Source organism: Ovis canadensis, chromosome 4 (genome assembly GCF_042477335.2).
Source record: "Ovis canadensis isolate MfBH-ARS-UI-01 breed Bighorn chromosome 4, ARS-UI_OviCan_v2, whole genome shotgun sequence".
NCBI lineage: Eukaryota > Metazoa > Chordata > Mammalia > Artiodactyla > Bovidae > Ovis > Ovis canadensis.
In genome coordinates, this window is record NC_091248.1 from 103,126,537 (window position 1) to 103,150,488 (window position 23,952).

Genomic DNA, 23,952 nt, shown 5'->3' on the forward strand with positions numbered 1-23,952 from the left:
AGACAGACAGAATTGACTGCTGTGCTCATCCACCAGGGTAAATGTGCTCAGCTTTTTATGGAGTAGTGGAGAGGGGCAGAGATGACAAGGACTATTCACGCACCTTTGTAATGCCACTAGAAGGTGGACATCATAGTTGGTTTTTCTTTTTGATAGCACCTGTCACATATTTTGATATATATGTGATATGCTAGGTATATTATTTATTTTCATAACAGCAATAATAATGGTTATTAATGATGACTCCTATTGTGTAGATGTAATAAACCTGCTAACAGCCAAAGTAGGTTTGATGCTGAGAAATACTCCTGTTAACTATTGCTGCTTTGGTTTTTGGTAACTACTCTTCCTTCTTTTCTGTGAAATAGAAGCCTGTTTGGCCATACTGACCCACTCCAGTATCCTTGCCTGGACAATCCCATAGGCGGAGGAGCCTGGTAGGCTACAGTCCACGGGGTCACAAAGAGTCGGACACGACTGAGGGACTTTTTACTTACTTTACTAACATTGTAAAAAGATATGGAATCTATACTAATTTGTTCTGCTACTATTTGTTTTAAAATATTACTTACTTATATGCCACTTGTTTGTTCCATAATCCAATTTAAAAAACTGAAAAGAAGTCATATTTGACAGGTCAGAAAAACATTCCAGTCTTTCCCACCAGTTTCAAAGAGGCAAACAAAGGAAAAAGAGAGGAAGACATATTAAGGCAACACACAACACACACTAAGGCTTGAGTTAGTCTGATGTGCTGATAAAGCACACGGAGACCTCAGAATCCATGGAGACCTCATGTAGGCTGCCTCTCAGGGCACATGGTGCAGTGATAAACTGAGGCACAGTGCCACCATGAGATCTGGCTTCTCTGTACTACGACTGTGTCTAGTATTTCATTTCCACCAGGGCAACTGCCTGTGGGTCACACATTTACATTAAAAACTTGGAGGGGAGGGGGCAGTGGTTTCCTAGGGAAGTTTTAATATCAGCAGGTCTGTGAAGCATTAAATGGTCTTTGGGTTTCCATTTCTTTCATGTTCTTCTTTCCTTTCATATAGAAGAGGGTGTAGACATGAGATGATTTTATTAATAAGGACAACAGGAACAGTTTCCATGTATTTGGTATGTACTATGTGTCTGGTGTAATAGTGGAAAAGGAACTTTATCCTCTTAGGTTCTTTAACTGGGGCCTGCAAATTCAACTGGCGAAAAACCAGATGAACAAGAGAAAAGCATATTAACTTTATTGAATATTTTTATATGCACATGGAAGCTTCCATAGCAAAAAGGGAGACCCAAAGGAGAAGTCACAATCAAGAGTTTACAGATCTTTTCAATAGAGAATGATAAATTACGAAGGAGTGACAAGACAAAGAGAAAGAGCTTTGATGAGCAGTAATTGTGACTAGGAAATATCTGAGGGAAACCACTGGAAGATAAGGGTCATTTTCATAGGTTTGTGCAGACCCATTTTGGCATCAACTACCTTCCTCTGGTGATAAGATGTTCCCTGCATCCTGGTACAGAGTACACATTTCACATGGGAAATCTTCAGGAAGAAAGGGGGAAGTTAGAGAGACTGTCTGTATTTGCTGTTGCTGTATCACCTTCAGCTCAAAATAATCACAATAATATGGGAAAGTGGCACATTTGGGGATAGCATGCTCTGAACCCTTCACGGGCTTTGTGTTAAGTGTTCAGTGCACTTTACCTAACGAAAATTTCACAACAGACCCGAGAGTGCTGCTATTAATACCCAAATTTTTTTTAGTTGGAAAAAAAAATTAAAGACAAGAAAAACTAAAGTGTAGTGAAGTTTAATAGTCTGGGCAAAGTCACATTGCTCCCAAGTTGAGAAGCCAGATTTCAGGCCTGCTGGTCCTCACATAGAAAACTAAGTTGCTTAGTCCAGTAGTTTATTCATTTACAGACACGAAGGAGCCCTGAGACAGCTCAGAATTCTGTTGCGGTTGCCGATGGGATTTTCCAGGCAAGAGTACTGGAGTGGGGTGCCATCGCCTTCTCCTAATAACTTAGCCAAGACCACATAATTAGAAAACAGCTGCACTGAGGATGCAGTATCCAGGTGTGTCAGAGCTTTCCAGTATCAAAGTGGTTTGATCCATTCCACAGTAAAAAATACATCTTATACTGTGATGCAGTGCACACATGTATAATATATATAGAAAAGGTTTGTAAATTCATACTCATGCTTACTGTATGGGGGTGTACTACTTTCTGTGTTTCCTATTGTCCCATTGTATTCTGTCTTATTGTATTCCACTCTATTATTGTCTATTTCACTTATTTTCTTTAAATGCTCATTCCAACCAATTAAATCAATTCCGAGGTCCACTGTTAGTTTGTGACCTACAATCTGGGGGGGAAATGTTAGGGATAAGCCTACTCAACATCACTTTCTTAGATAATCATGTTCATAGTTACCCTGCATTTGTGCCTAAAATGCACAGACTACTTAGGTGATTTAGTTTCTGCTCTGAAATGCTGTGAGTAGATTTTGACCAGTGACGATCTCAGTGCACAGATTAGCTGTGCTCTTATGGAAGCACTCAGTGAGCTCTCCTATTTCCTTACTTCACTTGGAATACACTCTAGGTTCATCCACCTCATTAGAACTGACTCAAATTCATTCTTTGTAAGGCTGAGTAATATTTCACTGTATATATGTATCTTCTTTATCCATTCATCTGTTGACGGACACCTAGAGTGCTTCCATGCCCTAGCTATTGTAAACAGTACTGCTGTGAACATTGGGATACACATATCTTTTTCAATTATGGTTTTCTCAAGCTTATATGCCAAGTAGTGGGATTTCTGTGTCATCAGTTCAGTTCAGTTCAGTCATGTCTGACTCTCTGTGACCCCATGAACTGTGGCACGCCAGACTGCAGTCCATCACCAACTCCTGGAGCTGGCTCAACTCATGTCCATCTGTCAGTGATGCAATTCAACCATCTCATCCTCTGCCTTCCCCTTCACCTCCTGCCTTCAATCTTTCCCAGTATCAGGTTCTTTTCCAATGAGTCAGCTCTTCACATCAGGTGGCCAAAGTACTGGAGCTTCAACTTCAACATCAGTCCTTCCAATGAACACCCAGGACTGATTTCCTTTAGGACTGACTGGTTTGATCTCCTTGCAGTCCAAGAGACTCTCAAGAGTCTTTTCCAACACCATAATTCAAAAGCATCAATTCTTTAGCACTCAGCTTTCTTATGGCCCAACTCTCATATCCATACATGACCACTGGAAAAACCACAGCTTTGACTAGACAGACTTTTGTTTGCAAAATAATGTCTCTGCTTCCTAATACGCTGTCTAGGTTTCTCAATAGTTTTTCTTCCAAGGAGTAAGCGTCTTTTAATTTCATAGCTGCAGTCACCATCTGCAGTGATTTTGGAGCCCAAGAAAATAAAGTCTGTCACTGTTTCCACTGTTTCCCCATCTATTTCCCATGAAGTGATAGTACCAGATGCCATGATCTTCGTTTTCTGAAAGTTGAGTTTTAAGCCAGCTTTTTCACTCTCCTCTTTCATTTTCATCAAGAGGCTATTAGTTCCTCTCGCTTTCTGCCATAAGGGTGGTGTCATCTGCATATCTGAGGTTATTGATATTCTCCCAGCAATCTTGATTCCAGCTTGTGCTTCATCCAGCCTGGCATTTTGCATGATGTACTCTGCATAAAAGTTAAATAAGCAAGATGACAATATACAGTCTTGACCTACTCCTTTCCCAGGTAGTTTTTGTAAGGACTCTCCATACTGTTTTCCATAGTGGCTGTAGATAAACTGAATATTACCCAATAGATAACTTGCCTTTGGGAGAATGTGCTGTGTTGTGCTTGGTTGCTCAGTCATGTCTGACTCTAGGTGACTCCCCTGGCCTATAGCCCACCAGGCTCCTCTGTCCACAAGGATTCCCCAAGTTTGGAGATTACTGGAGTGGATTGCCATGCCTTCCTCCAGGGGATCTTCCCAACCCAAGGATCGAACCCAGGTCTCCTTCATCGCAGGCTAATTCTTTACTGACTGAACCACCAGGGAAGTCAGGGAGAATGGTAGGACAATAAAACTGATGCAGTGAAACCTAGGCAAAGGAAAAAATAATTTGATAAAAGGATTAACGGATAGATAGATTCATTTATTCACCCACTTAATTAAGTACTTAGGGACCTCCTACTACATGACAGGCACAGTACTGGAAATTGGAACATAATAGTGAATTTATAGTCTGTCAGGGAGGCAGACATTTCAAATTTGAACAGAAATTGTGGCTGGTGCTAAGAAATAAGTACATTTTTTTCTGACCACTTTGGTACACTTAAAATAGCCTTGGTGGCAATCAGAGATTAACACTTCAGTAGTCAGCTCTGTTGATATTTGGAAAGTCTGCACAGTGGGAACTTCATATAGAGTTATATCCCTAGGCTTGTAATAGAGATTTTTAAAATCTAAGAAAGATTAACATGAGAGGTGCACAGCAGGATCTCACTGGAATAAGACATATAGAATTTCCATATAGAATTAATTCTGTCTGTGAGAACCTGTAACTCCCCAAACTTCTCCTTCAGAGGAACAGGAACTTTCACGTACACTGAAAAATTTGAGTTTTACTTTTGTTTACATGCTGGCCGAAAAGCTGGCCTAGACTGGACTGTTACACATTCCTGCTGGGAAATCATCTAGGTGCTTGAGACTTCAGCCGTGGTTTTGCTTTCACAAAAGCAAAGCACGGTTATGCATTCTTATGGTAGACTGAAGAGCGTGGCTTTTTAGGGTGATAAATGTTAAATCACTTAAAATTCTGACATTTTTGAATCAGTCCTCTATTCTGAGAAAAAAATTCAGTCTGCATCCTGGGTGCTCCATGTAGAAACCCAATATCTCTGTAGGCTTCAGGTATCTTAAACAGATATGATGAAAACATCTGTCTGTTGTATTGTCTTCTGAAGCTGAGCTCATCTTTTTCTTTAACAGTATTTATCTTCACCCTTAGTAAATGCACTCATGTATATTTAATGCCATTGGGTCCCTCTTGTCTTTGGAGAAAGGAAATTTATGAATCGACAGATGTTTTCTGTTTATGTTAAGAGTATAGCGACCATTTGGACCTCTGCTATAATCCCATATGTAGAAGATTTAGTAACTGGGACTTTGATGATTCAGAGAAATAAAACCCAAAAGTCATCTGACTCATCAAGGGAGGAGAAACAATGCTTATGGCTAATAGGAGACCAAGTGCAAACTCATAGCCCATGTTATATCTATTTTACTGTTGTGAATTTCATTGTGCAAAGCACTGGTAAGATTGGAGGTGTTCATTATTCTTCCTGAACTTGAACTTGACTGGTATTGTCCAGAAGGGGAAACTATTCCTTGCTACCCCTCTTGAGTTTTTGTACACTGACAGGTAATAAAATTGACACAAGACAGATTAACAGGAGAAAAATTAATTTCATGTACACCAGAGATCATAAAATGATGCTTAGTGATCAAAAATGGGCAGCTTTTATATCTTTTATGTAAAGAATAAATTTGTGAGCATTGGATAGGACAAAGAAGTTTAGGTTTGGAGCCGTAATTAATAAGAAAATTAAGGAAAGTTTAGACATGAGTAGTAAATTATTGGAGAAGGAATAGGGTTTGTGTATATGGGCTTCTCAACCCTGAAAAGAATTATCTCTGGTGAAAAAGATGTCTCTGTTAGCAGCCTTCAGAGGGGAGATTTATCTCCTGTATTCAGGGAGACAAAGAAGGATCAAAGGGTTCATATATGCACTGCTTTCCAAGTAACTTTAATTAGAAATAATCAATATACAGCTTTGGCATCTTTGGGGGCAGGCTGTGTGCCCTGAACTCCAACTGCTAAGCTCCTTTTGTCCATCAGTACCAGGCAACTGAGGCACTGGAACCACAGAAGAACCAGCCCTGGTTCCAGATTTATGTGATGGAGTGGGATGACTGCAAGTTAGGCGTCATGGAGCTCAGCCTGGGGTCTGATAGGAGCACCCCCAGGGAAGCTGTACTTCTTTAGCCTCTAGGATTGAGAGACTCTTCATGGCTTTATTCTACTGTTCAATTACTTCATTTCAGTCATATCTGGGTGTGTCAGGAAGTCTGCTTGGCTGTAGAAGACATACTTGTTTTCTGAGTAATGTTTGAATTCTGGCTTATGGATGCCACACTTTTTATTCTACTTGAACATCTTCATTTTAAAGAGTCACCACAAGCTATGACTTTGAGTTTACTGAAATTCCAGGTACATGAAAGTCATTTATTTCATTAACTGGTTAACTCACTGTGCATCCACATACAGGGGGCTGACAAAGATTCTCCACTGGACCCTATGTGTCAGGCTCACTGAGGTATCTTTCCGTCATTGCCTCAAACACTGGGCTTCTTCTGTAGCTTTCCCTGTAGAGTCCAATTCTAGCAGGAATCTTCTGAAGGCAGTTTACCACGAATCCCCCATCCTTCTCTGATCCCCTGGAAGTGTAGCAGCTTCCTCATCTGCCACCATTCTCCACATGACCTCTGACCGCCTGGCCTGCATTCAGCAAGAATCCTGTCAGGTGACTTTAGCCAGACTCTCCCCTCACCCCTGATGTTTCCTTTAGTAATTTTGTACCCACTGACCACCCTCAGCCCCCTGTTTCCCAGTTACAGATTCTCAGAGTCCTTGCTGTATTCAAAAATGGAGCACAGTTGTATGCTGAGGTCTCTTTTCCCCTATTGCAGTAGTTTGTCTTCACAAAATTTGTTTTTACTGCTTTAATTACTGTCTTGTTCTGGTTTTTATTTAATAGTTCTGTGGCTTCTGGATGATATATTTTGGTTCTTGTTTAAACATCTTCATTTTAAAGTGTTACCATAAGCCATGATTTTGAGCTTATTGAAATTCAAAGTATGTCATTCACTCCTTTAATAACTAATTCCTGTGTGTATCTACTGTGTATCAACTAGTGGCTTAGAAAGTTGACAATAACCTAATCCTACAGTTAAAGGTATATTATGTACTTCTTTTACAAGGCCTCTGGATTTTGCAAAGGTATTCTGGACACAGAAAGTCCTTATAAGCACATTCATATTCTTTCCAAATGGATTTTTGTCTAAGAATAAGATGAAATTGCTTTCTTATTTTCAATTAAACATTGTCCTAGGTATTGACCTACCAAGCATTTTCCAAAGCTGAAATATTTATATCTTTTACAAAGTAACAATATAACTTTGCTTGCAGTTTCAATATTTAGAATTTTCATGTTTAACAATACAGTGGTTTTCTAGCTTCTTAGCTATATTGCTCCCTGATTTTATCATGGCACAATAGGACAAACCTTTTTTTTGCATAAAGTGAGCATGTATAGATCACATCTCTGTGTTCCACTACAGCCATTAAATAAAGTTAAGAGTTTCAGAACTCCTCTTGAGGAACTTTGTTATTTACTTGGCTCTTCTTTTTCTCCTCTCCCTTCCCATTTTAAGGAGCAGAATTCAGAAAATTAATATTTTCCTTTAGCTAACAAATATCAAGTATAGCTTTACATTTTGAAAATGTGAAATCTAATTCTTTTTACTAATTTTGTAAGGAGAGATTACCTTTGCAGTGAATGCTGTACTTCCTTGAAATGGGTGCCTTGAGTCCATTCTTCATCTATATTACACTACAGAAATTAGTCACTATTTAACAAAACACATCAAAATTACTGCAAATGAGAATTTGTTCTATCATTGCATTCTTAAATTCATTTCAAATGCTAATAGAAAAATTCATAGCATTCTTATGTTAATTTACCATCATTGCTAACCCTCTTAGAAGGCACTTGAGTTTCCAGGATTCAAACACACATATTCAAACATATACACACATGTACAGGCACACACAAAAAGGCCCCTTTCCCCCTATCAAACAATAACATCTCAAAAGATTTAAGTCTTTAACTGACTGGGCAAAGATCTGCCTTTTCTCACCCAGTAGGTTAAACACTGCAGAGATAATAGATTGAAACAGTTTCTAACCTACTGACTTCTTAGAGGAAAACTTTTATAGGTGCTTCAAAAATAAGTTGTCTTTTTAAATTGTATAAGTTTATAGGGAAAATGAGGTATGGCTTTTGGTGAAAAAAAATGAAAAGTTCCGTAATGTGCTGTTTTTAAGACTAACGCTCTGGGTTTGGAGGTTGTTTGGCATTTAATTGTGCTTGCTAGGGGCTTCACAGGTGGTGCTAGAGGTGAAGAATCTGCCTGCCAATGCAGGAGACATAAGAGATGTTTGATTCCCTGGGTTGGGAAGATCCCCTGGAGAACAAAATGGTAACCCACTCCAGTATTCTTGTCTGGAGAATCCTGTGGACAGAGGAGCCCGGTGGGCTACAGTCCATAGTATTACAAAGAACTGGACATGACTGAAGCAACTTGTCTTACACGGGATACACAGATTAAGAATTAGCAATTTCTTTAGCCTTGAGGGTCTCCAGTCTGTGCAAATTTAATCTGTGGGAGATACTGACAAACCTGAGACAAAGTAGGAGAAGGAACGAATAATAAAGAATACCGGTGACGATAATGATAAACGGAAAAGGGAAAGGAGTCAATGGAACGCAGACACAAATGTCATTACCTTCTCTTATTGAATCAAGTCTATTATCTATTTCTGGCCACATTACTTATAAAACATCATAAATTATTCTTATTAACAAGAATTGCTTATGACAATGAAGATACCAGCCAGTCCAAATATGCTCTTTGCTACTTATAAAGCTCTTAGGCTGAAGTGAAGTGAAGTGAAGTCGCTCAGTCGTGTCCGACTCTTTGCGACCCCATGGACTGTAGCCTACCAGGCTCCTCTGTCCATGGGATTTTCCAGGCAATAGTACTGGAGTGGATTGCCATTTCCTTCTCCAGGGGATCTTCCCAACCCAGGGATCGAACCCAGGTCTCCTGCATTGTAAACAGACACTTTGCCGTCTGAGCCACCAGGGAAGGACTTAGGCTAGTTCCTTTAACTGGGTCTCAGAAGTGAATTTTGAGAACCTCGAAGTTTCTGCTCTAAAAGTAATCCATTTAATTCTCCGACTATAGTCAGAAACCTCTGATCTACGATTTCTCAATCTTGCCTTTGTATTTTAGACCTAAAAATGTTCCTGTTTCCATTATTTTCTCTCACCTATGTATTAACACAGTAGTCTCCCAACTATCTGTCTATTTGCTTGGAAAAATTAAATTCCTGTAGATCTCTTCCTCGGGCTTTCCTGGTGGGTCAACAGTAAAGAATCTACCTGCAATTCAGGGGACGTGCGTCCAATCCCTGGGTTGGGAAGATTGCCCGGAGAAGGGAATGGCTACCCACTCCAGTATTCTCGCCTGGAGAATTCCATGGATGGAGGAGTCTGGTGGGCCACAGAGTCTGACGTAACTGAGCAGACACACACACACACACACACACACACGCATGCACGCACGCGTGCGCTTGCACACACACACACACACACACAGAGCTATTCTCACTGAAACTCAAACCTGCAATCAGTTTTAAGCTCAAGTGAGTCTTCCTGGCCTCACGGGCTTTTGCCTCTGGTCATTGCCTTGGCTCACACAGACACCAAACATCTTGCTGTGTATGAAACAGTGACATTTGAGGTTAGGTTGACAATCATCTGGTGGCCCAAAGGATGGAGTTTTACTTAAAAACTCTGAAGACTTCAAGAAGGTTTTATTCCACAGAAATGCAGTTTCTGGTTCTGGCTCTGTCACTGGTTTGTTAAAATTAGGTCAGTTTGAGTAAAAGAGTTACATTATGATGCATATAAACATGCTAATCTTTAATCTTGAAGATGAAACTGGTTTGAGAAAAGAAACTTGTAGAAACTACAATCCTTTTTACCTCTAGTGATTAGAATGAGTTTTCTAGGGTTGCTGAAACAAACTGCAATTAACTTAGTGGGTTAAAACTACAGAAATTTATGAGTTAGTTCTGAAGGCCAGAAGTTCTAAATCAGGGTGTCAGCAGGGTTGTGTTCCCTTTCAAGACGCCGGAAAAGAGTCTTTCCTTGTCTTTACCTAGCTTCTGTTGGCTCAGGGCATCCTTGGCGTTCCTTGGCTTGTAGCTGTGTTACTTCAGCCTCTGTCTTCATAGTCACATGTCCTTTACTCTTCTTATAGGGGTACCAGTCACTGAATGTAGGGCCTCCCCTAATTCCAAGATGATATCATCTTTTATCTTTAACTATTTATATTTGCAAAGACTATTTCCAAATAAGGTCATATTCTTATGAGGTTTGAGGTAGAAATGCAATTGCGGGGGGGCACACTGTTCAAACCATTAGAGTAACTATCCTTTAAATGTCACAGCTTTGTTACTTTTTAAAATTTAAATTCACAATTAAGGATGGAAGTGTCCATTCTTTTTTGACAATTTCTATGAGTAGAGATCTTCCCATTACGTTCATTCTTCCCCAAGCTTTTCTTATATAAAATGACCATGTGGAAACTAGGTATGAACATTATTTCAACAAGTTTAACCTAATCCTTTCTTTATTCCATGTAGTTGTCTCACTAGCTGCCATTCAGGCGTTTGTATTGGTAGTTTAAAGGAGTAAGTGTTTCCTCCAACGCTACTTTAGGTGAACATTTTCTAGGTCCTAAGTAAGAAAGTTTATAAGGGCTTAAACTGTGAACATTTTTAGTTCTTTTACATGTTTTAAACATTAGCAGGGAAAATCCATTTTCTTCAAAGCATGAGACTGTAATGATTCTGAAGATTTTATTTTATTCTGTCTGCGGTGGTCTCTTTAGAGTAATTGCTTTTCAGCAATGGGAATAATTGGATATCTATTGTAAGACCACATGTTCACGGGAAAAACGTTAAATTCTCTTTATACAGTTACATAGCAATATGCTAGTAATCCAATTCAACATTCTAGTTTCCTCCTAGAATCACAGAACATTTAAATATGTCTTCTTGCAGGTGATTTTTACAAATACCAAATGTCAAATAATACATAGCTTAATTTCTTATCCTTGACTCAGACTGTTTTATTGTACCACAAAATGTGCCCTAACACGTCACATTGTGACAATCAAAATGATATAATACAATCTCAACTATCAGTTCAGTTCAGTTCAGTTGCTCAGACGTGTCCGACTCTTTGCGACCCCATGAACTGCAGCACGCCAGGCCTCCCTGTCCATCACCAACCCCAGAGTTCACTCAAACTCACGTCCATTGAGTCGGTGATTCCATCCAGCCATCTCCTCCTCTGTTGTCTCCTTCTCCTCCTGCCCCCAATCCCTCCCAGCATCAGAGTCTTTTGCAATGAGTCAACTCTTCACATGAGGCCAAAGTTCATATATTCCTTTTCATGAGGTAGGCCAGAACCAATCCTTTTACTGGAAGATATAAAGTCATAAAATATTTTATTAACTTTAAACACAAATGTACATTACTTTGATATAGTATGGAGCACTGGTAAAATAGCACTTCAACGTACCCCTCAAAAGGCGATTTTATTTGATTCAATAGTTTCGAGCAAACTTTTGACTTATTTCCTCTGGCAGAAGTGACTTTTACCTCCTCCTCTACCTGCCCTCCTTAAGAAATGGAAAAAAAAAATAATGGTAAGATCTCACCATTCCATGAGAGGTTTTTTCCCACTTTTTGGTAGAACACTAAAAAATGTTCTTTCAAGAAATAAAAAAATGAGAGGTTCAACTTGGAATTTATTTTTATTTAACAGTTTGTTGCTAAGGCATTGTTTGGTACAGCATTCTGCACAGCTAGGAAGGCACAAGATAAAATAGCCACCTTCATTTCTTTGTAGGTTCAACAGTGATTTGGAAACATGAGACAAGTATTAGTCACTATACAATCTGTATCACACATAAAGAGAAAATAATTTTATTAATTCAAGCACAGGAGTCCTTCATCTTCAAACACTGAATTAAACTCCCTGCACTTAAAGTCAATAACTTGACTGTGAAGCTTACAATCTCTGACATGGAAATGTAATATAATGACGCATTCTACACTTTTTTTTTTTTTCCAGTTACAGATGAAGCAACTTGCAAAACATTCCTAAATACGAAGGAAGAAGAGTATTTAAATGTAAATCATCATTATTCATTTTTATCCATCAAAGTAGCTTCATTTTGTGTTCCTATCTTGCATCAAATATTAGGTAAACCAAAGTGTGTAGGAGAAAAAAGTGCTTTTCATAGTCATCGCTCTTTGTGAAGAGAATGCTAAGGCGCCGCCATATCTCCTTTAGGAGCTTTGTTGGGGCCAGTGGAACACCCCAGGCGGCGCTCGCCTTCCTTCTGCTTCCATGTTGGTTGGCTCTGGACTTCAGAGCACCCCCTCTTATTTCAAACACTTCTTTCCTCTGGGCCTGGAATGCCCCAGCTGAACGTTGTGTTAAAATCTTTAAACTACCTCCAGATCTGAGACTCTTCTCTGTAAAAGGAAGCCCCCAAAAAAGTGCTACGGGACAATTTATTACATTATTTTATGCTGATAGACTTGGCTACTATCCTCATATAGATGAAAAAACAGGCAACACCGTATATGGAGGAATTCCCCAGTTGGGAAACTTAAAAAATCATTTGGAAAAAGCCAAAAAAGACATTGCGTATTACATACCAAATGACAGCGTGGGCTTGGCGGTCATTGACTGGGAAAACTGGAGGCCTACCTGGGCAAGAAACTGGAAACCTAAAGATGTTTACAGGGATGAGTCTGTTGAGTTGGTTCTGCAAAAAAATCCACAACTCAGTTTCCCAGAGGCTTCCAAGATTGCAAAAGTGGATTTTGAGACAGCAGGAAAGAGTTTCATGCAAGAGACTTTAAAACTGGGAAAATTACTTCGGCCAAATCACTTATGGGGTTATTATCTTTTTCCTGATTGTTACAATCATAATTATAACCAGCCTACTTACAATGGAAATTGCTCTGATTTAGAAAAAAGGAGAAATGATGATCTCGACTGGTTGTGGAAGGAAAGCACTGCCCTTTTCCCTTCTGTTTATTTGAATATCAAGTTAAAATCTACTCCAAAAGCTGCCTTCTATGTTCGTAATCGTGTCCAGGAAGCCATTCGGTTGTCTAAAATAGCGAGTGTTGAAAGTCCACTTCCGGTTTTTGTATATCACCGTCCAGTTTTTACTGATGGGTCTTCAACATACCTTTCTCAGGTAAGTAAATAAAGCAAGGTAAGAAGGCTATGGAATATTGTCCACAAATGGTGTTTAGTGGAATGGAACATCATTTTTGAAAGGAGTAAAACTTAGCTTTTAATAATCTTTAGGAATATGCACTCAGGTAGTTCTTCATCCTTATATGAACGTAAAATAATAATATATTTCATTTTTAATGTAATCATACAATATCTTAGCAACCATAGACAATTGGGTAGTATAGACTATTAATTCAGCTCCTTTTATGGGCCTACTCTCTTGCCAATAAAAGTAATTAAAATAGTAGCAGAAAATTCATGTTTTTGTTATAGTAGGACAGTGGTGGCATAAAAGATAGAAATGAATAGTGGAGAAATACTTACATAATTATTCTTGGGTCAGCATTCTTGGCTTTGGTGTTACTGTCCTATGTATAACACTTCATTGTATTCCTCCCTGTTAACTCTCCCTATCACCTTTGCCAGGGTGACCTTGTGAATTCGGTTGGTGAGATCGTTGCTCTAGGTGCCTCTGGGATTATAATGTGGGGCAGTCTCAATCTAAGCCTAACTATGGTAAGTTGAAATGATGAAAATAGATGTGGAAACAGATGAAAATATTTCTACTTTGAATGTTCATGAGAATTGTTGTGGGATTGAGTAATAAACATGATCTTTGGCACAAAGTAGTTGGTGCTCAATTAATAGTGGTTAAATCAAACTATCAATTGTATGGTTGTGTTGTAAGGCAGTTTTCCAGTGAGGAAACAGAAATTTGTTGCGATTAATTGAAATTCTCTGTGCTATGCTGAGAAGTAGCAAAAATAGGACTATAGTCTTGGTGTTTTTTTTTTTTTACTCTATTCTGCCGTGTTGCTTCTCAAAAGAAGAGCTCAACTAGTCAATATTCATTCACTCATTCTTTCATTCACCCGATTACTGTTTTATTAAGCACTCATTTATTTACTAAGTTAATGACAGTTTACTGTGGGGGGTCAGCAACTGGGATGGAGAGATGTGGGCAGTTGGCAGTTAGTTTTTGAAAATGTTTTAGATTGTTCAAAGCTTCCCTAAGGGAGAGGAAAAGGAACACTTTATTTTCCACAGGTTGTATTTAATAGTGTCTATTTTAAGCAAAACTTGTTTTATTAGGAAGGAAGGTTTATTTAGCTCTACATACTATGAACTGTATTCCTTTTTTCCTAATGCATTTTCTTTACTTCAAAAAGCCTTAAACCATTCTATCATGACCTCCTCCTTTTCTCTCCTTCTCTTTTCTTTCTTTCCTTCTCTGTATCAGGTCTTTATCCTTCACCTGTTCAGTATTCTTGACTCAAAGCATGAATAGAGCTGTCACATGGACACTGCTGAGTTGGAGCTGAACTTTCCTTCTTCGATCGATGTGGAAATACTAGTAACCTAGGTGTCATGGAGTGCGTCTAATGAAGCTCTTGGTCCAGAGGTTTCATCCTAGGACTTAGAAAGAACAGAATTTACACTCTAAGACCAAACGAGATCTTTTCTATCTTGTCCATCAGATACACTAGCCATATTTCTTCTTCATTTATAAAGGTATTTAGCTTTTTGAAATTCTTTTCAAGATTATCTGAGCCCTCATACCTATTTGGTAGATTCTATTATCTCTGGTTTGATCACCAGTAAAGAGAAATAATATAGACTATAAGTTCAGAGAATGGGATATGTCCCTTTTGTAAAATCTTTTATATGTCAGAAAATTATTTAAGAATTATAATTCTCCTAAGAGTATTCCTAATTTTTATCAGTTGTTTTCTCAAATGTATAAACTCTTTCCTCAAGGATCCCATTAATTCTTTGATGGAACCATTTATAAATTCCCCATTTATAATTTTTTTTAAAAATTGAGAACTTCACACTTACTCTGGGGAGGAATGAATCAGGCATTCTCCAATTAGTAAGATGACATTAGCAGTATGACATGGCATAGAATTTAACTGCCACACTTTTTTAAAAAAATTGCACTTCAATCTTAGATTCGCATTCTTCCACCATGACTCTCAAATCACCTTCAGTATTATTCACATAGAGACAGTCCTTCAACTTTAATATGAAGACTAACTAGTTAATGACACTGATTTGAACTTGTTCTCTGTAGACCTTTCCCAATTTACAATCATTCTGAATGCTAATTCTATCATTACTTTGCCTTTCTCCTATGTCATCAATACTGTCATGGATTGCTTATGTTTTCTCTGATCCACTGACAACTTAAAAAACTGGTAATTGCAAGTTTACTTGCAATGGCTGGAATTGACTTAGAACAATGGTTATCAAATGTAGGCAAACCATTCCTTCCATTTCATCTTACTAGACCCAACTGTGAGGCAGAGTCAGCTTCTACTGGCTTTAGTTCCTGAGACCTCATTGTTAAATATTCAGAAATTTTGTGAACTGTTTGCTAAAAATTAAATTATAAAAACTTAGAATAAGTATGCAAAAACAAAACTATGTTAAGTATGCTAAAAACAAAATAAATACTAAAAATGTATCAGTTATTTACTTCATTTTCCTATTATCCATACTTCTTATTTATATCTATCATATCTGTATAAGTGGAAATGGTATTATGCAATGGTGTGTTTCGTCCTACCATGATACTGTCCTATGTAATGATGATGTCATGTTGGTAGCTTAAAATTGGCCATGGTAGGAGGATTTACAGCATGGATTTTGACAAATGCTATAAACTAGACTTTATGTCTTAGAGAAAGACTTTAAGCCTACAAAGACTGCATCTTTTGTAGGCTACTGACTCTCAAACATTCTCATCCTTTCACTCCTCTTCCTGCCTAGTTCTTGTCTCTGAAGACAACTCTAATGTCATCTGTGCTAAGTCGCTTCAGTGGTGTTCAACTCTTTGCGACCCTATGGACTGTAGTCCATCAGGCTCCACTGTCCATGCGATTTTCTAGGCAAGAATACTGGAGTGGGTTGCCATCTCCTTCTCCAGGGGATCTTTCCGATCCAGGGACTGAACCCTTGTCTCTTATGTCCCTTGCATTTGCACATAGGTTCTTTACCACTAGTGCCACCTGGGCAGCCCAGATCAATGTCTTTTGATCTTGGTATAAATTCTCATATACCCTTGGCACTGGTGATACTGTGTTGAAGAATACTGACAAAGTCCCTGCCTTCATGAAGCTCATACAGTTGGAGGGATAAAAACAATTGTTCTTGTTTAGTTGCTAAGTTGTGTCTGACTCTTTTGAAACCCCATGGACTGTAGGCCACAGGATCCTCTGTCCATGGGATTTCCCAGGCAAGAATACTGGAGTGGGCTGCCATATTCTACTCCAGGGGATCTTCTCTACCCAGGGATTGAACCCACGTCTCCTGCACTGGCAGGCAGATTCTTTACCACTGTGCTACCAGGTAAGCCCAATAAAGGCAACACAAAACAATAAAATTATTTTATGTGGTAAGTTCTATGCAGAAAATTTAAATAGAAAGATTTAAGAAAGTGAACAGGAAAGGTGTCTAAGAAGGGTCTGGTCTAATGAAACCTGCAATCTGAATGACAAGATGGACAAGCAATGTTAAAAGTGAGACGGAAGAGCACTCTGGGCAGAGGAAACAGTAAGTGCAGCTTGAAATGAACCTGCCATGCTTGTGAAACAACTAGTATGTCTAAGGCCAAGTGGGTGAGGGTACAAGAGATGGGAGAGGTTACACCTCAGCAGGCTGTATACAAGTTGAATTGTATTCTAAACGCCATGTAAAGCTATTAGAGGGTTAAGAAGAGGTTTTCTATTGCTGCCATAAAAACTGCAACAAACAGTGGTTTAAACAGCAGAAAATTATCTTACAATTCAGTAGTTCATAAGTCCAACATGGACCTTAATGCACTAAAATCAAGATGTCAGCAGGACTGCATTCGTTTCTATGGAAAGAGCCTCATTTGCTCATTTGGGTTGTTGGCAGAATTCACTTTCTTGTGTTTGTAGCATCAAGATCTCTATTTCCTGTCTGGCTATGGTTAGGGTGATTTCGTTTCTCATGAGGTCACCATATTCTTTAGCTTTTGGCCTTTTCCTCTACATTCAAAGCCAGCAATGCTGGTTTAGTCTCCCTCACCTTTGTAGTTGTCTCTTTCTTCCAGCTCATTTTTAAAATCCAAATAGAAAAAGTTTCTACATTTTTAAGGACTCGTGGTTAGATTGAGTCCATCAGATGGTTCAGGATATTCTCCCCATCTCCTCCCATCCAAGTACTAACCAGGCCCGACCCTCCTTAGCTTCCAAGATCACATGAGATCGGGTACATTCAGGGTAGTTTGGTCTTAGACTTTCCCGATCTCAAGATCCACAGCCTTAATCGTATCTAGAGGGTCCCTTTTACCATGTAAAGTAACACAGTCACAGGTTCCCAGGGACTGGAGTATGAACATCCTTGGAAGGATCTTATTCTGCCTACCATTGATGGCATCATCTCAAGAAGGTAACAAGAAATAGATTCAAGTAGAAGCTGCCAAGGTTCCTCAACTTGCCTGCCAACCTGCCACAAACACTTCCTTTGATCTTAATGAAAGATGAGCACAGCCAACTCACTCAATGGAACTGTTGATCATGAAAGAAAGCAACTACCTTCTGTATTTTGAAAATGATGGATTCCTATTTTTAAGAAGTATCCATTTTCTATTCATTTCAAGATGAATCATTTTAGTGACTCATCACTCATACTCTGCCAAATAAGTATATCTGCAAAACAGCTGTCATAGTTCAACCATACTTGAATTATAATAACATTTAATATACAGTCGGTTGAATCTGTTTAGGTGTTTTGAGCTAGCGATTTTCTTCCTTTTTTTAACTTAAATATTTAAATTTTTATTTTACAAGGTTGTGTTGGTTTCTGTCATATGACAGTGCAAATCAGCCATAATTATATATAGATCCCTTCTCTCAGCTTTCTTCCCCTCCCCACATCCCATCCCTCCAGGTATCACAGAGCGCCAGATCGGGCTCCTTGACCTACACAGCAACTTCTTACCACTTCTAGTGAGGTGGATGAACGTGGAGCCTGTTATACAGACTGAAGAAAGGCAAAAAGAAAAAAGAAATATAGTGTATTAACACATATGTATGGAATCTAAAATGGTATTGATGAACCTATCTGCAGGGAGGGAATGGAGATGCAGATGTAGAGAACGGACTTGTGCACGCAGTGGGGGAGGGAGAGAGTGGGATGAAGGGAGAAGGCAGCACCAGCATACATACACTATCAGGTGCTAAGATGGGATAGCTGGTGAGCTAGCAATTCAGAAACCACTCTTTCCAGGGCTTAAAAGTATCTGAGAAATGTGATACTTCTTATCTTTATTTGCACTTCATATTATCTATACATTGAGGTAAAAAATGATATGCTGGACCCTGTGCTTAGCCCTTTTATGTACACTGTATCTTTTTATCTTCACAACTACCCTATGAGGTAGGTTCTATAATTATCTTTAGGTGATGAAGCTGAAGCATGGTCAGGTTAATTAATTAATTTTCCCAAGGTCACCCAGAAAGGAAACCAAGACTTAGAAAGCTTAAGGGATTCCCAAGGTCACATAGCCAGTGATGGAACTGTAACTCCAATCTGGGCAGACGGACTCCAGACTCCATGCTCTAATCCCTCCACCCCCACTCCACTGTACCGTTCCACCCCTGCCATCCGTTAGTGTAGGAATTATTGAGGAGACTGTGGCCAGGGTATATTAAACCTCTATTGGTCAATGATTTAGTGACATGAAATGGCATGTGAAACTTAGAAATGTCACACAAAAAAATAGCTGGAATGGTCTTGATAAAGCAAAAAAGATGAAATATTTCCTACCTCTTACTGGTTTTTTGGTACTTCCTTTAAAATTGCCTTATGTGGTGAATTAATTCATATATTAACTAACTTACTTAGATCTTAATAATCTGATCTTATAATTTTACAGCAATCTTGCATGAACCTAGGCAATTACTTGAACACTACACTGAATCCTTACATAATCAACGTCACCCTAGCAGCCAAAATGTGCAGCCAAGTGCTTTGCCACGATGAAGGAGTGTGTACAAGGAAACAATGGAATTCAAGCGACTATCTTCACCTGAACCCAATGAATTTTGCTATTCAAACTGGGAAAGGTGGAAAATACACAGTACCTGGGAAAGTCACACTTGAAGACCTGCAAACGTTTTCTGATAAATTTTATTGCAGTTGTTATGCCAACATCAACTGTAAGAAGAGAGTTGATATAAAAAATGTTCATAGTGTTAATGTATGTATGGCAGAAGACATTTGTATAGAGGGCCCTGTGAAGTTACAACCCAGTGATCATTCCTCTAGCCAGAATGAGGCATCTACTACCACCGTCAGCAGTATCTCACCCTCCACTACAGCTGCCACAGTATCTCCATGTACTCCTGAGAAACAGTCCCCTGAGTGCCTCAAAGTCAGGTGTTTGGAAGCCATCTCCAACGTCACCCAAATGGGGTGTCAAGGTGTTAAATGGAAGAACACTTCCAGTCAGTCAAGTATTCAAAATATTAAAAATCAAACAACCTATTAAAATATAAATTCAGTGCTTATTAAGTTTCCTGTCTACATGCTTTGTGCTTTTATATTTTGTACATTTTTATATTTAATATTTAGCCAGATGATTTTAGGCAAGTAATGATACCTATAGAAACTTTTACATTTGAAATGTGAATCAAAACTCATGGCCAAGAGAGTATTTTAATTTTTTGAGCAAAGATTGTTTTTCATGATCAAATTGAAGTTAATTATTAATTGATAAAGAACTGTGACCAGTGCCTTTAAGTTTCAAACTCATAGTTGGGGCAGTGTTAATAAATCCACTGATAGCACATTTCGCTTTTGAAACTCAAAGCAGACACTTGATAAAGATAGAATATGCTTTGTAAGATATCCAATTTTGTATTTTCTAATTGCCATGTGAAAGTTGCTCAGTTGTGTCTGATTCTGCGACCCTACATAACTATACAGTCCCTGGAATTCTCCAGGCCAGAATACTGGAGTGGGTAGCCCTTCCCTTCTCCAGGGGATCTTCCCAATCCAGGGATTGACCCCAGGTCTCCTGCTTTGCAGGTGGATTCTTTACCAGCTGAGCCACCTGGGAAGCCCAATTGCAATGAGTGTATTGCAAATATTTCACATGGTGTGAATGTATATATACTAAGAGGTACCTGTTATATTCTTGATTCTACCAAAGACTGATTATAAGGCCTAGAATACTTAGAGGCCTAATTTTCTTCTGAGAAAAGTAAAGATGTGAATAATACCAATTTACTGCAAATAAATGTCTTTACAAGTAGTTTGTAATATGTAATAAAAGTGTCAAGAAAATATTCATTCCAATATCTTATCTTTTAAAATGTAATATCCTAAATGTACTAGTCTGTCTGAAACATGGAATGTTTTTTATTTTACCTTGATAATGTGTTCAAGTTCTGCTTTATAAAAAGATAATCTTTAAAAAGTGATTACCCTGTCAACTTTTGTACATGGTTTAATATGTCTTTAGAATCTTATATAAATTATTCTAATTTTTTCATCTTTGATTGTCAAATTTGACAATCTTGTATATCTTATTAAAATGTCTTATTTCATTTAAGCACCCCCATCTTTCATAGAGCATTTATTGAGTATTTATTCTCTGCCAGGCATAATATTAAGAGTCCCAGATTTAAGGTGAAATAGTATGCTTCTTGCCATATATTTGAAGATAGACATTGAAAGTGGAAAATTACAACACAAAGTGTGGGAAGTGCTATGATATAGTTCAGTATGCTCTGGCATACAAACAAGAATCTGAGGGTGTCAGAGCAGGATTTCAGAGACATCACGAAAGAGATGATGTGTCCTTCGCGTAGGTTGAACGGCAGTTAGCTCATGTGAAGACATGAGAAAAATGGAAATTTCAGTAGAACAGAATACTGAATATGGTGATTACAGTGGTATTCAGTAGAGGTAGATGGTAGCCACCTGGTGAGGGCTGCTGTAAATATACTAAGATGTACAGACTTTATAAGGAAGATGCTCCCAAACTTCTTGACCTACCTCATTTTTTCTCCATGCACATATATCACAGCATGACATATTCCTCCATTTTTACTTCCCATCACCTTCCTATAAGGGAAATATCTTGCTGCTCTAATCCACAGTGTAATGAATAGCATCTGAAACTTAGTCATCATTGTTTCATTGCTAAGTCATGTTGGACTCTTTTTTGTGACCTCACTGACTGTAGCCCACCAGGCTCCTCTGTCTGTGGGATTTCCCAGGCAAGAATATTGGAGTGGGTTGCCATTTCCTTCTCCAGGGCTTCGCAGATGCCCACTGAATATTTGTTGAACATATCAAAGCCAATGGGGACCCACTAAAGAATTTTAAGTGTGGGAGTTGTCATGGTCACTTGAATCCTCTTGAACTGATGCTGCCCTTTTCCTTAGTTCTGTCCTTCAGTTTTTGCTCCAATTACGATTCTACTGTGAAAGCCATGTTTTCACAAGTAAGCCACAAAAAGAGACAATTTGATAATGCTCTGGAAAGGATGCTATATATGGACTAGGTTCCTTAGAATACATAAATGGTTGTCAGGTAATAGAATGGAGACAGCAAGATGAGTTGAAAAAGGTATGAATTTTGGAGATGGACAGTTACAGGGGCAAAAAACTTTCAACACTGATTAGCTATATGAACCTGATGTTAACTTGGATCAGTTCCTACTATATTTTGTTGTTGTTCAGTTGCTCAGTCATGTCCAGCTCTTTGAGACCCCATGGACTGCAGCATGTCAGGCTTCTCTGTCCTTCACTCACTCCTAAGTTTGCTCAAACTCATGTTCATTGAGTCAGTGATGCCATCCAACCATCTCATCCTCTGTTGTCCCCTTCTCCTCCTGTCTTTAATTTTTGCAAGCATCAGGGTCTTTTCTAATGAGTTGGTCCTTCGCATCAAGTGGCTGAAATAGTGAAGCTTCAGCTTCATCATCAGTCCTCCCAATGAATATTCAGGATCGATTTCCTTTAGGATTGACTGGTTTGATCTCTTTGCTGTCCAAGAGATTCTCAAGAGTCTTCTCCAATAACACAGTTCGAAAGCATCAATTCTTCGGTGCTTAGCCTTCTTTATGGTCCCAACTCTCACATCTGTACACTACTACTGGAAAAACCATAGTTTTAACTACACAGACCTTTGTTGGCAAAGTGATGTCTCTGCTTTTAAATATGCTCTCTAGGTTTTAACAGCAATAATTATACCTTTTAGGGTTTCTTGAGATTACTGAATAGCACATGAAAAGCATTTGGCCCTAGAAATAACACAGTAAATGTCTGTGGGAGGGATGAATATTCTCAATGAGTATGGAAGATGCTTATATTACTATTGTTGGGGGAATGTCAAAACAGTAAACTTCCATCATGGCAGACTTAGCCATGAACCCCATGAGAAAAGAGGCCATTAAACAGAGAGAGAGACTTGGCAGGAATATTCTATATAATATACAATGTTGTATATAGTTAGGTTCATAGAGGCAAAGTTGCATTTCCATTTAGATCCAGGATTTTTGCAGGAATCATCCTTGTATCTGAGATACAAAGAGAATAGTAGAAGAGTACCCCTGCTCTTCATGAACTTGCGCAATGATAGAGATGCTAGGTGTAGAAACAGAACTTGTCCATAGAATGCGGCATAATTGTGAAGTATAAAAGATGTGCTATGAGAACACAGATCCATCTAATTAACAGAGTACAAAGGAATTGTGTAATTTCATTTCAAAAGATAGGGAATTAATTTGTTAGGTGTAGACGGCATCTCTGAACTTTCAACTATCATACAAAACCTATCTCCTTTCCAGCAGAGGGCTCGGTCCCAAAGTTAGTACAGAGAATATATGCTTTTATTTCTGCAAGTGAATTTGAAAGGAGAATAATATATAGTAGATCTCTGGATTTACTGCACAGATATAATTCAATATTGTGGGAAGTAAACAGACATTCACTAATTAAGTAGTAATGAGATATAGTGTTAAAAACCTCTAAGAGTGAACTTTGGATAAATATACTCATTTAGGAAAATTAGTTGTTGGATTATACTAACACAAAAATGACTAGCAGGAAAATGATAGGCCACAGGAGTAGATATGATAAAAGGAAGAGTAGAAGGCCACGAAACAAGAAGTATTTTCAAAATTCTGAGCTTTATTTGGTAACGTAGAGGCAATAAAAGAAATTTTTCAATTTTTAAAAATAAATTGGCTGCTGGCAAATTTATTGATCTTTAAAGAGAAAGGCTACCCACTCCAGTATCCTTAGCCTGGAGAATTCCATGAGCTCGCAAAGAGTCTGACACGACTGAGCGACTTTCACTTTCACTTTTCACATTAGAAGGTGCATAACCGGCCACTGAGGAGGAGGACAGTTAGGCACATATTATTGTTGTGTGACTAGATGTTTGAGGATGGTGAGGGCATTTTCTTGCCATGTATCTTCGCACTGCACTGCTCTAGGGATTTCTGACCTGTATTCTCTCCACCCTACTCCCAGATAAGCTTAGTGAAGGTACAACCAAGTGCTGAGATTCTATGACACAGCACAGTTCCTGGCACAGAATAGGTGCTCAATAAAAAGTTGAAAAACTGTTGCAATGATTACTGAACATAATTACTATGGATTGAGAGCCAATTTGATACGTTTCTAATTTAGTTGTTTAGCTACCATGTGATGAATGCATTTTTT

At 38.6% G+C, this 23,952-nt stretch overlaps 1 protein-coding gene and 1 long non-coding RNA gene across 2 annotated transcripts; one reads left to right on the plus strand and one right to left on the minus strand.

Annotated features, from left to right (window-relative positions):
• Nucleotides 1–1,801: 1,801 nt before the first annotated feature.
• LOC138439471 (uncharacterized) lies at nt 1,802–9,424 on the minus strand. Its single transcript, XR_011256737.1, has 3 exons — nt 7,614–9,424; nt 6,332–6,564; nt 1,802–4,104 (listed from the first exon to the last, which is right to left on the minus strand). It is a non-coding gene; the product is annotated as an uncharacterized lncRNA (long non-coding RNA).
• Nucleotides 9,425–12,251: 2,827 nt separating this feature from the next.
• On the plus strand, nt 12,252–23,341 carry LOC138439472 (hyaluronidase PH-20-like). The gene is made up of 3 exons (XM_069588297.1): nt 12,252–13,202; nt 13,670–13,759; nt 19,149–23,341. Exons 1-3 carry the CDS (start codon nt 12,252–12,254, stop codon nt 19,761–19,763), a joined length of 1,656 nt encoding a protein of 551 aa, XP_069444398.1. The 3' UTR covers nt 19,764–23,341.
• The last annotated feature ends 611 nt before the right edge of the window (nt 23,342–23,952 follow it).

Coding starts and splice junctions, on each gene's coding strand:
- LOC138439472 (XM_069588297.1), top strand. CDS start 12,252: ATGCTAAGGCGCCGCCATATCTCCTTTAGGAGCTTTGTTGGGGCCAGT. Junction 13,203..13,669: donor CTTCAACATACCTTTCTCAG/GTAAGTAAATAA, acceptor CACCTTTGCCAG/GGTGACCTTGTGAATTCGGT. Junction 13,760..19,148: donor TCAATCTAAGCCTAACTATG/GTAAGTTGAAAT, acceptor ATAATTTTACAG/CAATCTTGCATGAACCTAGG.